This window comes from Rhinoderma darwinii, chromosome 4 (assembly GCF_050947455.1).
Source record: "Rhinoderma darwinii isolate aRhiDar2 chromosome 4, aRhiDar2.hap1, whole genome shotgun sequence".
In the NCBI taxonomy this organism is placed as follows: Eukaryota; Metazoa; Chordata; class Amphibia; order Anura; family Rhinodermatidae; genus Rhinoderma; species Rhinoderma darwinii.
Window position 1 is genome coordinate 238,838,728 of NC_134690.1, and position 14,830 is coordinate 238,853,557.

A 14,830-nucleotide genomic window follows, 5' to 3' on the forward strand; every position below is an offset into this window, starting at 1 on the left:
CTTTCATTTTTTGTATCTATCTATCTATCTATCTATCTATCTATCTATCTATCTATCTATATATACTACCGTTCAAAAGTTTGGGGTCACCCAGACAATTTTGTGATTTCCATGAAAACTCACACTTATATTTATCAAATGAGTTGCAAAATGACTAGAAAATATAGTCAAGACATTGACAAGGTTAGAAATAATGATTTTTATTTGAAATAATAATTTTCTCCTTCAAACTTTGCTTTCGTCAAAGAATGCTCCATTTGCAGCAATTACAGCATTGCAGACCTTTGGCATTCTAGCTGTTAATTTGCTGAGGTAATCGGGAGAAATTTCACCCCATGCTTCCAGAAGGCCCTCCCACAAGTTGGATTGGCTTGATGGGCACTTCTTGCGTACCATACGGTCAAACTGCTCCCACAACAGCTCTATGCGGTTGAGATCTGGTGACTGCGCTGGCGACTCCATTACAGATAGAATACCAGCTGCCTGCTTCTTCCCTAAATAGTTCTTGCATAATTTGGAGGTGTGCTTTGGGCCATTGTCCTGTTGTAGGATGAAATTGGCTCCAATCAAGCGCTGTCCACAGGGTATGGCATGGCGTTGCAAAATGGAGTGATAGCCTTCCTTATTCAAAATCCCTTTTACCTTGTACAAATCTCCCACATTACCAGAACCAAAGCAACCCCAGACCATCACATTGCCTCCACCATGCTTGACAGATGGTGTCAGGCACTCTTCCAGCATCTTTTCAGTTGTTCTGCATCTCACAAATGTTCTTCTGTGTGATCCAAACACCTCAAACTTCGATTCGTTTGTCCATAACACTTTTTTCTAATCTTCCTCTGTCCAATGTCTGTGTGCTTTTTCCCATATTAATATTTTCCTTTTATTAGCCAGTCTCAGATATGGCTATTTCTTTGCCACTCTGCCCTGAAGGCCAGCATCCCGGAGTCGCCTCTTCACTGTAGACATTGACGTTTTGCGGGTACTATTTAATGAAGCTGCCAGTTGAGGACCTGTGAGGCATCTATTTCTCAAACTAGAGACTCTAATGTACTTGTCTTGTTGCTCAGTTGTGCAGCGGGGGCCTCCCACTTCTCTTTCTACTCTAGTTAGAGCCTGTGTGTGCTGTCCTCTGAAGGGAGTAGTACACACCGTTGTAGGAAATCTTCAGTTTCTTGGCAATTTCTCGCATGGAATAGCCTTCATTTTTAGGAACAAGAATAGACTGTCGAGTTTCACATGAAAGCTCTCTTTTTCTATCCATTTTGAGAGTTTAATCGAACCCACAAATGTAATGCTCCAGATTCTCAACTAGCTCAAAGGAAGGTCAGTTTTATAGCTCCTCTAAACAGCAAAACTGTTTACAGCGGTGCTAACATAATTGCACAAGGCTTTTCAAGTGTTTTCTAATCATCCATTAGCCTTCTAACTCAGTTAGCAAACACAATGTACCATTAGAACACTGGAGTGATGGTTGCTGGAAATGGGCCTCTATACACCTATGTAGATATTGCATTAAAAAAACAGACGTTTGCAGCTAGAATAGTCATTTAGCACATTATATATATATACATACGACCCAAAAATATACGTTTTAGCTTTTTTACTGGGGAGAGTGGGATTTGGGATTGTTACCTGGAAGCAGTGTTGATAGCGAAAGCATATCATGTCATACAGTATATAAGTCCACAGCGTATCCAACACAGAACCTGCAGGGGATTTCGGACAAAAGTCTGCATTAGATTGTGGTGCATTTTTGGCTGGATTCGCTGCTGCGGAAAACAGAGGCGGAAAAAATGTTTCGCTTTTCCTCTGCAGAAAACGCAGAATTTGCTATTTGTTGCAGATTTGTACCTCCCCATTTAACGAAAGGAGGAAAATCCGTGATGAAAGTGCAACGATTCTGTAACATAAATTAATATGCTATGGATTAAAAATCCGCACCACATGTCAATTTATGTGCAATTTCTCAGCTTATTTTTTCCGCAGCATGTGGATGAGATTTATTCAAATCTCATCCACTTTGCTGCTACTGTAATATGCTGCAGATTTTTCATCCGCAAATTCAGATGAAAATTCCTCAGCAAATTTATGCTGTGTAAACATAGCCTTAAAGGGGTGCTCTAATCTTGGGATGTTATTGCATATCGCTACGATATACTACGGTATAACATTATAATTAGTGGGGGTCTGTCATATTGGACCGCCGGGGACCCTGAGAATGGCAGGTCCACGTTACCTCCAACTTTTTTACTGCACAGTGTTGCTCTCATTTAGCAGCTCAGCAGGAAAGTGCAACACAGCTCCATACAAGTAAATTGGGCCATGCTGCAGTTCCCTGCACAGTGGGTGGATAGAAGCTCCACTTTACAGGGAAAAAATATATAAAGGAGCCGCATTGCTTAACTTTATCCTGAAGATTTGACCTTGCAGGTTGGATCCTACTCATCGGAAAGTGATGACATAGCTATATGCTATCACTTCTAATGATAGGAAACCATGTGACTCCTGGTCTGCTTTTAGGTTGCTCTAAAAATGTTTGAGAGTTAGATTTTGTTACTATAGTGGTGCTATGTTTGATGAATGGAAACAAAATTGGAATGCTGTTTGCTGAATTGGAAATACTTAATCATTTTTCTTCGATCTTCAGTATGACCAACCGTCCGACATGCTTTAAAAATAGGGGACGTGTGGCTAGTGTCGTAATAAAAAAAAAAAGGATAGATGAATCCAATTTCTTTTTTTAAGTTGATGAACTTGAGCAGGCTATTGTGATTGTATTTCATAGTTCACAGCAAATGCTGCTGATGTGTTCATATCAGTATCTGAGCTGTTGACAGGTATTTTGTGTGATCTTAAAGTTTTCCAGAAAAAAAGAACAGTAAAGGAGGCTGGCAAACCTGACAAGCTATAATTGTACATGTGATTGTGATTATATACAAGAATAAAAAGAAAATTCTATGATCATGAGATTCATGACCACTGACCTACCATGCTCATATTGAAATTATACATTGATTTGTATTACTGTATTAATGCTTCCACAGGTGGACACACTCATCATGATGTATAAAACACACTGCCAGTGTGTACTCGACAATGCTATCAATGGAAATTTTGAAGAGGTAATAATTCATTTTGATAAATTAGTTTTTACTATCTATTACACATACTGTATTTTATTCAGTTAAATAATTTCATATGTTTTTGTACTCTATTTAGATCCAACACTTTTTATTGCATTTTTGGCAAGGAATGCCTGACCACTTGCTTCCCCTGCTTGAAAATCCTGTAATCATTGATATATTCTGTGTTTGTGACTCAATTCTTTACAAGGTATTTTTTTTTTCTTTTTAGAATTGCCACCATGGGAAATTTTAAAATTTGAATGACCTTTTTCTGTTTGCTTTAGGTTCTCACCGATGTTCTTATACCAGCAACAATGCAGGAAATGCCCGAAAGGTGAAACCCTATAAGACTATTGTTTCTTGCTTTAAGATTACTACTTCTGCTCATTCATTTTCTAGATTTTTATGGTTTTAAATGATAACTATATATGTAATAAAACCCAAGGTAATTCAAGATATTGTGTTAGGAATTTATTAATCGTGACGGAAGAGGGTTTGAAAATGAACATATGATATTTAGTTCTTTAACCCCTTAAGGACATGGCCTAGTTTGGGAAGTTTCATTTCCGCATTCTGGAAGTCATAACTTTTTTTATTTTTCTGTCGACATAGGCGTAAAAGGGCTTGTCTATTGCAGGACAAGATGTATTTTTTAAATAGCACCATTTTGGACTACATAAAACTATTCTGCCATTGATTTTTGAGGTTTGTTTTTATGGCGTTCACAATGCAATAATAGTACATCACAGGGCAGGGAAGGCAGATCATATTTTCATGTTTTTTAATTTATATTGAATACTTTGATACTTTATTTGCATGTGCTTCAAGTGACATCATATCATCTTAATGAACTTACCATGTAATAACGCAATGTTTAAGCCCTTTTACTGCTTGAGAAAGGCCCCAGTTAGAGGGATAAAACATTGTGTTGTTACATGCATAAATTAATAAACCTACTTGAATTGACCATGTCTGAGAATGCTTCAAATTCCTGGAAATTATATATATATGTTTATATATATATATATATACATATATATACACTACCGTTCAAAAGTTTGGGGTCACCCAGACAATTTTGTGTTTTCCATGAAAACTCACACTTATATTTATCAAATGAGTTGCAAAATGACTAGAAAATATAGTCAAGACATTGGCAAGGTTAGAAATAATGATTTTTATTTCAAATAATAATTTTCTCCTTCAAAATTTGCTTTCGTCAAAGAATGCTCCATTTGCAGCAATTACAGCATTGCAGATCTTTGGCATTCTAGCTGTTAATTTGCTGAGGTAATCGGGAGAAATTTCACCCCATGCTTCCAGAAGCCTCTCCCACAAGTTGGATTGGCTTGATGGGCACCTCTTGCGTACCATACGGTCAAGCTGCTCCCACAACAGCTCTATGGGGTTGAGATCTGGTAACTGCGCTGGCCACTCCATTACAGATAGAATACCAGCTGCCTGCTTCTTCCCTAAATAGTTCTTGCATAATTTGGAGGTGTGCTTTGGGTCATTGTCCTGTTGTAGGATGAAATTGGCTCCAATCAAGCGCTGTCCACAGGGTATGGCATGGCGTTGCAAAATGGAGTGATAGCCTTCCTTTTTAAAAATCCCTTTTACCTTGTACAAATCTCCCACATTACCAGAACCAAAGCAACCCCAGACCATCACATTACCTCCACCATGCTTGACAGGTGGCGTCAGGTACTCTTCCAGCATCTTTTCAGTTGTTCTGCGTCTCACAAATGTTCTTCTGTGTGATCCAAACACCTCAAACTTCGATTCGTCTGTCCATAACACTTTTTTCCAATCTTCCTCTGTCCAATGTCTGTGTGCTTTTGCCCATATTAATCTTTTCCTTTTATTAGCCAGTCTCAGATATGGCTTTTTCTTTGCCACTCTGCCCTGAAGGCCAGCATCCCGTAGTCGCCTCTTCACTGTAGACGTTGACACTGGCGTTTTGCGGGTATTATTTAATGAAGCTGCCAGTTGAGGACCTGTGAGGCGTCTTTTTCTCAAACTAGAGACTCTAATGTACTTGTCTTGTTGCTCAGTTGTGCAGCGGGGCCTACCACTTCTCTTTCTACTCTGGTTAGAGCCTGTGTGTGCTGTCCTCTGAAAGGAGTAGTACACACCGTTGTAGGAAATCTTCAGTTTCTTGGCAATTTCTCGCATGGAATAGCCTTCATTTCTAAGAACAAGAATAGACTGTCGAGTTTCACATGAAAGCTCTCTTTTAATAGCCATTTTGAGAGTTTAATCGAACCCACAAATGTAATGCTCCAGATTCTCAACTAGCTCAAAGGAAGGTCAGTTTTATAGCTCCTCTAAACAGCAAAACTGTTTACAGCGGTGCTAACATAATTGCACAAGGGTTTTCAAGTGTTTTCTAATCATCCATTAGCCTTCTAACACAGTTAGGAAACACAATGTACCATTAGAACACTGGAGTGATGGTTGCTGGAAATGGGCCTCTATACACCTATGTAGATATTGCATTAAAAACCAGACGTTTGCAGCTAGAATAGTCATTTAGCACATTAGCAATGTATAGAGTGTATTTCTGATTAATTTAATGTTATCTTCATTGAAAAAAACTGTGCTTTTCTTGCAAAAATAAGGAAATTTCTAAGTGACTCTAAACTTTTGAACGGTATTGTATATATATATATATATATATATATATATATATATATATACAGTTAGGTCCAGAATTATTTGGACAGTGACACAAGTTTCTGCATTTTAGCTGTTTACCAAAACATATTGAATATACAGTTACATAATCAATATGGGCTTAAAGTGCAGACTCTCAGCTTTAATTTGAGGGTTTTCACATCCTAACTTGAGGAAGGGTTTAGTAATTACAGCTCTTTAATATGTAGCTGCCTCTTTTTCAAGGGACCAAAAGTAATTGGACAATTATTTCGAAAGCTATTTAATGGACTGCATGGGCAATTCCCATGTTAATCCATCATCAAATAAGCAGGTAAAAGGTCTAGGGTTGATTCCAGGTGTGGCATTTGCATTTGGAAGCTGTTGCTGTGAACCTACATCACGAGGTGAAAGGAGCTCTCAATGCAAGTGAAAAAGACCATTGTTAGACTGAAAAAAATGAATAAATAAATTAGAGCGATAGCACAAATGTTAGGAGTGGCCAAATCAAAAGTTTGGTACATTCTTGAAAAAAAAGAGCGCACTGGTGATCTTGTGAAATCCAAAAAGCCTGGACGTCCACGGAAGACAACAGTGGTGGATGATCACAGAATCCTTTCCATGGTGAAGAAAAGCACCTTCATAACATCTACCCAAGTGAAGAACACTCTCCTTCAATTAGGTGTATCAGTATCTAAGTCTATCATAAAGAGATGACTTCATGAGAGAAAATACAGAGGGTTCACGACAAGGTGCAAACCATTAATCAGCCTCAAAAATAGAAAGGCCAGATTAGACTTTGCCAAACAACATGTAAAGAAGCCAGCCCAGTTCTGGAACAGCATTCTTTGGACAGATGAAACTAAGATCAACCTGTACCAAAATGATGGGAGGAAGAAAGTTTGGAGAAGACTTGTAACGGCTCATGATCCAAAGCACACCACATCCTCTGTAAAACATGGTGGAGGCACAGTGATGGCATGGGCATGCATTGATGCCAAAGACACTGGGTCACTAGTGTTTATTGATGATGTGACTGAAGACAGAAGCTGCCGGATTAGATTAATTCTGAAGTGTTCAGGGATATACTTTCTGCTCAGATTAAACCAAATGCAGCAAGGTTGATTGGACGTCGATTCACAGTACAGATGGACAATGACCCAAAACATACTGCGAAAGCAACCCAGGAGTTTTTTAAAGCAAAGAAATGGAATATTTTGTAATGGCCAAGTCAATCACCACATCTCAACCCGATCGACCATGTATTTCACTTGCTTACGACAAATCTTAAGGTAGAAAGAACCATAAACAAGCAACAACTGAGGACAGCTGCAGTAAAGGCCCGGCAAAGCATCACAAAGGAGGAAACCCAGCGTTTGGTGATCTCAGTTGTTTCAGTTCAAATCCAATGTGGTGGCGTGCAGAGCCCAAATCATGAAGATTGCGTCTCAGTCCAAATAATTTTGGACCTAACTGTATGTATATGTGTATATATATATATATATATATATATATATATATATATATATATATAATATATATATTTATTTATGTGTATATTTGAATGGGTATAAGAGAGTACCCATATATATATATATATATATATATATATTATATAAATACATATACAAGATAAAACCTACATTGTTTTAGTAAAATGATTTGTTTTTTTAGTTTACTAGCAGACATAAGAAACTTTGCTAAACACTGGGAACAGTGGGTGATTTCATCATTGGAAAACCTTCCAGAAAGTCTCTCAGAGAAGAAATTACCAATTGTCCGAAGATTTGTGTCATCTTTGAAAAGACAAACTTCATTCTTGCACTTAGCTCAAGTAAGTCCTGATCACAGTAAAAAGTAAACATTTTTAGGCTCACCAAATCCATTAAAATAAAGTAATACCAATGCAAAAGCTTAACACGTGCAGTTTTGATGCAGCTTTAGATGCAATTTTAAAAAAAAAACCTCACAGGATACAACAGAGAGGAGAAATATAGTTTTTTTTTTCAATATACTTTCCTTTCTTTTGGATCCCCTCCTAGCTTTGACTGAAAATAATGAAACAAAAACTGCACCAAATACGGCATAGGCAAATCTAGTCTAAGTGTAATTGGCCTGATGACTGTTCATTTTAGGGTCACTTTGTTCCCCTGATATAGGGCACTTGCAATAGAGCAATACAATGCTTGAGCTATGACAGTTACCTACGTGGATACAAGTTAATGATTTTATTTGAGAATTCAATAATTGTTTTTTAACTGTCTGGTCAATTTAAAGGATTGCCATTAAATGTAAGTTAAGTGATAATTATATTCATGTAAGTTGAGAAAATGTATAATTGCAAAATGAAAAAACGTAAAATAATACCAGTTAACGTTTTTACCAGTAAATCAAGTTATTGCATATTCATTGGTGACACTTTTATATTATTAAGATTTTATTATTTAATCTGCAAGGGCTAAAAACATCCAGTTTGCTTCCTCCTCTTTCTCTTGCCTCCATTGCATGTAAAATAATATGTTAGTGAACAGACTTTGGCAACTTAGTCTCTAAAATGCAGTAGCAGATGTCCGCAATAGAGATCAAGCACTCCATCACTCCAGTGTAGGAAGTGCACAGCACAAATGTTTTGTCTTTAAAGCAACGTTTCAGTTATAATAATACCCATCTTCAGGCAAGTCCATTTGCTAATTCTAGAGTGGTGGATACATTTATAATTGCAGCAAACGGTGGCTCCACAAAGTATTGACATTTGGGCAGGGGCGTAACTAGGGAAGACTGGGCCCATAGCAAACTTTTGACTGGGCCCCCCCTCCTCTGGGTATCACACACAGCCCCCCCTTGAAGATAGCGCCCCTGTCGATTCTGCCACACAGTACCCCCTTGTAGATAGTGCCCCCCGTAGATAGTACCATACAGCCCCCTGTAGAATGTGCTATACAGCCCCCCTGTAGATAGTGTCACATCCACTTGTAGATAGCGCCCCCCACCTCCCCCTTGTAGATCGTGCCATGCAGACCTTCCTTGTAGATAGCACCATACAGACCTCCTTGTAGATAGTGCTATACAGGCCCCTGTAGATAGTAATATACAGCCCCCCCTATAGATAGCACAATACAGCCCCCTCCTGTAGATAACACCATACAGCCCCCCCAGCCCTCCTTCTGTAGATAGCGCCATACAGCCCCCCTCCTGTAGACAGCACCATACAATTCCTCTCCTGTAGATAGCGCCATACAGCCCCCTCATGCAGAGAGCGCCATACAGCCCCAACCCCCCACAAAAACTAAAACGGCCTGGAGCCTAGTTAAAGGGGTGGTCCCACAACACACATGTATCCAATATCGACAGGATAGGGGATAAATGTGTGATCTCGGAGGGTCCGACTGCTTGGACCCCCAAAGCGCTCCATAAGAAGCATGGTACTTCCGTGGTCTGTGTCCAGCTTGTGTGTCCGGAAGCTCCATAGAAATGAAAGAAGCACAAGCCACGCATGCGCACAAGCTCCTTGTAGATGATGCCACACAGACCCCCTGTAGATGATGCTACACAGACCCCCTGTAGATGATGCCACACACCCCCGTAGAGGATGCCAAACACAGCCCCCCTGTAGATAGTGCTAAACACCTCCCTATAGATAGTGCCACATACTCCCCCTGTATATAGTGCCACATACTCCCCCTGTATATAGTGCCACATACTCTCCCTGTATATAGCCCCCACCCCCCTCCCTGTCCCTGTAGATAAAGCCATTGTGGCTCCCTCTATGAGCGGAATCCCTGGCCAGGCATCGGCAATACTCTGGCCAGGGATTCCAGCGCTCCAGGAGGAGCCCCGGACTTCATTGTCCTTATGTGGACAGTGACATCTTCAGTGGCTTCCCCTATGAGTGGAATCCCTGGCCAGGTGTCGACAATGCTCTGGCCGGTGATTTCGCTGCAGGAGGTGCCCCTGACGTCACTGCTCTTATATGGACAGTGAAGTCATGGGCTACTCCTGGAGCACCGGAATCCTGCTGCTGATGCCCTGATAGGGAATTCTGCTAATAGAGAGAGCCTTGACTTCACTGTCCATATAAGGGCAGTGACGTCAGTGGCACCTCCTGCAGTGGTATCCCCGGCCAGGGAGTCGGCAACGCTTTGGCCGGGGATTTCGCTCCCAGAGGAGTGAATGGCAGAGCAAGAAGTGGATAGTTTCCTGCTCTGCCACAGTATTCAATTGTATCTGCATCCTGAGGACGCAGATACAATTGAATGTAGCAGTTGCCGGGACAAGTTCCAGGACAGTAATTTGCCAGGACTGTCTCTGTAAATTTGGGACAGTCCCGGCAAATTCAGGACAGCTGGCAAGTATGCACATGTATCCCCCTATCCTGTGGATAGGGGATACTTGTGTTTTGTGGGACAACCGCTTTAATGGCAGAGCGGGGAGATACCTCCCTGCTCTGCTGTAGTGTTCAATAGTGTCCTAAGGACGCAGATACTATTAAATGTGGATTCGCTACCGCTGTAGCAGCCATAGCAACTGCTAGCGGCCCCACCGGTCATGGGAGGGGCCTGTGACGGTGGGCGGCATTGGGCCCCTTATGCTGCGGGCCCTGTAGCAGCCACTATGGCTGCTACAGTGGTAGTGACGTCAATGCTTTTGGGAGGTGAATACTTTCGCACATTGAAATTCTCTGTTTTTTTCTTAATTGTTTGCGTCACAATAAAAAATATTTTGCACATTCAAAGTGGTAAACATTTTGTGTAAATCAAATGGTACAAACCCCCCCCCAAAAAAAAAACAAAAAACATTTTAATCCAAGGTTGTAATGCCACGAAACAGGAAAAATGTTTTTCCACAAAAATCGGTTTAATACTTCTAAAGGTTCCCAACTTCCCAGAACTTAAAATACGGGAGAAGAAGTAGTGTTCAGATAAACAAACATTTTTCTGGACTTCCTATCATTAATCCCAACAGCCTTTCCCCAGTCCATAATGGTATTCAACTGCACAATAAATAGAGATAATAGAGACAAAGGATTAAAGCTGAGAGGGGGAAATAAGCTGCTTCCAGACCCCTGTTTCGTATGTAGGCCCCCATACACATTAAATCATTGCACGGTGATGCTGAAATCAGCAGGTTTGGTCGACTTTTATCATATGTACGACCAACAATAAAGGGATCTTTGGTTTCTTTTGAATAAAGAATAATCAATGAATAATGAAAGGTTGTGGAAGCCGAACTTACTGTAAACCATGGGTACTCTACTACTTTTTGATTTGGTATTTCTGTCCCACACAGTGCCCCCTGTAGATAGTGTCACACCTCCCGTGTACAGTGCCACACATAGTTCCCACTGTAGATTGTGCCACATACAGTGCTCCCTGTAGATAGTGCCACATAACTCCCTGTAGATAGTGCCACACAGTTCCCCCTGTAGATAGTGCCTCACACCCCACCTTGTATGTAGTGTATGTTTGTGCCTGTACTGCCTTATCTAGATATCTCCATGTTTAATGATCAGGTAAACTGTGGATTCTGAATCCTGAGAACACTGATACATTATTACAAGGTTTTGTAACTCTCCCTATTTCTGTTCTATACCATATAAGATGGAGAGAAAATTGGAATGTCAAAATAATAAAAATATGCTTTTTTACTTTTTTTTTTAAATAAACCAAGTTAAATGTCTCTTACTATACATTATAATAATGTAAATAAATATTTGTTATATTTTCAGATTGCTCGACCTGCTTTGTTTGATCAGAACATAGTGAACGCCATGACATCTGACATTGATAAAGTAGACTTGTATAGTATTGGTTCACAAGCTCTTCTTAGTAGTTGTAGTGGAGCTGACTCAGATATTGATGTCTACACTGAGTGTAAGTTAATATTTTCTCGTTTTTATTTCTACATATATTGTTAAGCACTACTAACATGTCTAAATATGTCCGTTTATGAGAAGAGAAGGTTTTCAATGTGTGCTACTATTGAAGTGTCCTGTTGAGCCATTTTTAAGGAAAGAAATACATATTATGGGTTGGACTCCAACACGAACACAGATAACACAATGCCCATGTACAGAACAGTGTATGAACTCTTATCTTTCCAACTGCTTATTTGATGGGAGAGGACTGCTAATTAAAAAAACACCTCTTTTTTTTGTCCCTCCTGAAAATTTCTTTCAAGTCTGGCTATCCAATAGTAATTGTAAGCCATCCTTCCATGTAATCTAAAGCACAATATGGAGCCCTATTCTTATTTCCTTAAACAAGCAGAGGGCCCCTTTCTGGCTGGGCCCCTGTGCAACTGCACAGATTGCACATATGGTTTGCCTATCTCTAAATTAATGTATAGCCTGGAGCCTGTAGTTTTGTTGGATGAGAGCAATGCTATTCACAGTGGGACGTGAAAACTTATGGGAGGCTAGTCAGCTGTCATAATGTAGTGGCTGCTACTAAATTATGTATTCTAATAGGGTGAAAAAAGAGACAACCCCTTGATGAATTATTATACTTATTATATGATTCTAAAAGGATTATTGTAAAAAATGGAATACCTGCATTTTCATTTACACTGACACATTTAATGCATTGCAATGCAGACGTTTTGCAATATATTATATGAGCGATCTGAAGTCAAAGTTATTTATAAGTAAAAAAAAAACAACAAGTCACCTTTTTTCCCAGTGCAAAGCCCTTTATTTGTAAAAAGTGTCCAAAAAAATAAAATAAAAACTATACGTATTTGGCATCACCACATTCATAACAATCCGTACGATAAAATTTAACACAATATTTATCCCACAAAGTGTACACCGTAAAAAAAGGCTAAAAAGAAATCAAAATTGCTGTTTTTTTTTAACATCCTGTCTGTCACAAAAGTGACAAAATAATAGTATGTACCCCTATACGGTGCCAATAAAAACTACAACTCGTCCCCAAAAATCAAGACCTATAGAGCTTCTTTGACAGAAAACTAAAAATGTAAGGGGTGAATGGGAGCAACACCACATTTTTTTACTAAAAAACGTGTTGTTTTTTTTTGGCCAAAAGTAGAAAAACATAAAAAAGAACTATAAACATTTGATATAGCCGTAATCGTACCAACCCTTAAAATAAAGTTATCATGTTATTTATACCACATCGTGAACTCAAACACAACCCAAAAAAAACAATGTTGGAATTGCAATTTTTTTTCCTACCTCTGCCCAATAAAAGTTAATAAAAGTTATATAATACATTATATGTACCACAAAATTGGACCATTAAAAAATAAATCTTGTCCTGCAAAAAAAATAATTATATGACTACTATGATGAAAAAATACAAATGTTATTACTTTCGAAATGCAGAGATGGAAGAAGCAAAAAAAAGGGGTTAACTGGTTCCCGTAAACTAGCACATCTTTATCCCTTTGCTGCTTTTTCTGGTTTCCCCTTCTGCGGACATCTTTACAGCCTTTGTGAGCTTCTTCCATTCTCCCTCTACCTACCTAGGCCTGTGCTTTTCTGTGTATGCTCTTCTCTATTCTCTATGCACATAATGTGGAGAAGGAAGGGGGGGGGCATATGCTCTTACGCAGAGAGAGCAGGCTCTCAATAAAGTAGATAGATCATGTCGGCCCTCAAACCGACAGCAGCCAGGGGTTTTGGGCTATTGGCGACTCTGTCATAAGCAGGACCACAGACAGCCATGTAAAGGAGTTACATATACTCTACAGCAACAAAATAGTAGGTCATTTTTAATTAGGCATATTTAGAAAGTTGCTTAATTTTGAATTTAGGAATAAGAAAAAAGTTCTCAATTGGGAGTAAAAACGCACATGTTAACATTCCCTTTATGTATGGAAACAATGTCTAAATGTATAATGCCTGTGAAATCACTTTTCTATCACATTAATAGCACATACAATAAAATGAAAACCATCTTTCTCTTTTAATCTAGTATTCCAAGAACTAAAAGATCTTTTAAAGAAAAACGCAACGGTGGAGTCCTTTATTGAGTGGCTTGATAATGTTGTTGAGCAAAGAGTTATCAAGGTAATTAACTTTTGTATGGATAAGGCATCAGAAAATTCAGTTTAAGCATCAAATATGGAACCTGTCTTGCTATTTTATATATCCAACATGTGACTCAGAAAGACTATAATCTTGATACAGAAAAGATATACACTAAAGTTTACGGACACACGTTCTTGTCAGTAGGTTCAGACATTTCAGCCACAAACATACAGTCAAACAGTAGCAGTAAAATGGGTTGTACTGATGAGATTTCTAAGACAAATCAAGTTGCTAGTTATCTTGGTTAACTATAAGTGCCGTTATTGTGACGTTGGAAGGTCCAGAAGGAACTACAGCTCAGCAACATTGAGCTAGACCAACACTCACTGCTGAGTTCGAAACATCAGTTTTTTGTTTGAGCTTCATAATTGGGTTGCTTTAGCCATGCAAACCCACACAGCCCCCTGTAGATAGCTCCACACACAGCCCCCTTGTAGTTAATGCCACACAGCCCCCTGTAGATAGAAGCACGCACAGCTGCCTGTAGATAGTGCCACACACAGCCCCCTCTTGTATATAATGCCACACAGCCCCCTGTAGATAGCTCCACACACAGCCCTCCCTTGTAGTTAACGCCACACAGCCCCCCTGTTGTAGATAGTGCCACACAGCCCCTCTGTTGTAGATATCGCCACACAGTCGCCCTGTTGTGGACAACGCCACACAGCACCCCCTTGTAAATAGCGCCACACACAGCCCCCCTTGTAGATACTGCCACACACAGCCACCTCTTGTAGATAGTGCCACACACAGCCACCGCTTGTAGATAGTGCCACACAGCCCCTCCTTGTAGATAATGCCACCCAGCCCCACTTGTATATAGCGCCACACAGCCCTTTCTTGTAAATAGCGCCACACTGACCCCCTTGTAAATAGCGCCACACTGACATCCTTATAAATAGCACCACACTGACTCCCCCTTGTAAACAGCGCCACACTACCCCCCCTTGTAAATAGTGCCAAACAGCCCCCCTTGTAGATAGCGCCACACACAGCC

At 39.8% G+C, this 14,830-nt stretch overlaps 1 protein-coding gene across 1 annotated transcript in view; it reads left to right on the top strand.

Annotated features, from left to right (window-relative positions):
• The window catches only part of RFX6 (regulatory factor X6), a 105,335-nt gene that overhangs the window by 62,417 nt on the left and 28,088 nt on the right, over nucleotides 1–14,830 (top strand). Inside the window, exons 8-13 of the mRNA XM_075864247.1 lie at nucleotides 3,048–3,125; nucleotides 3,223–3,336; nucleotides 3,413–3,462; nucleotides 7,458–7,617; nucleotides 11,509–11,653; nucleotides 13,718–13,812. Coding sequence (XP_075720362.1) covers nucleotides 3,048–3,125; nucleotides 3,223–3,336; nucleotides 3,413–3,462; nucleotides 7,458–7,617; nucleotides 11,509–11,653; nucleotides 13,718–13,812 — 642 coding nt within the window. The remainder of the gene's footprint in view (nucleotides 1–3,047; nucleotides 3,126–3,222; nucleotides 3,337–3,412; nucleotides 3,463–7,457; nucleotides 7,618–11,508; nucleotides 11,654–13,717; nucleotides 13,813–14,830) is intronic.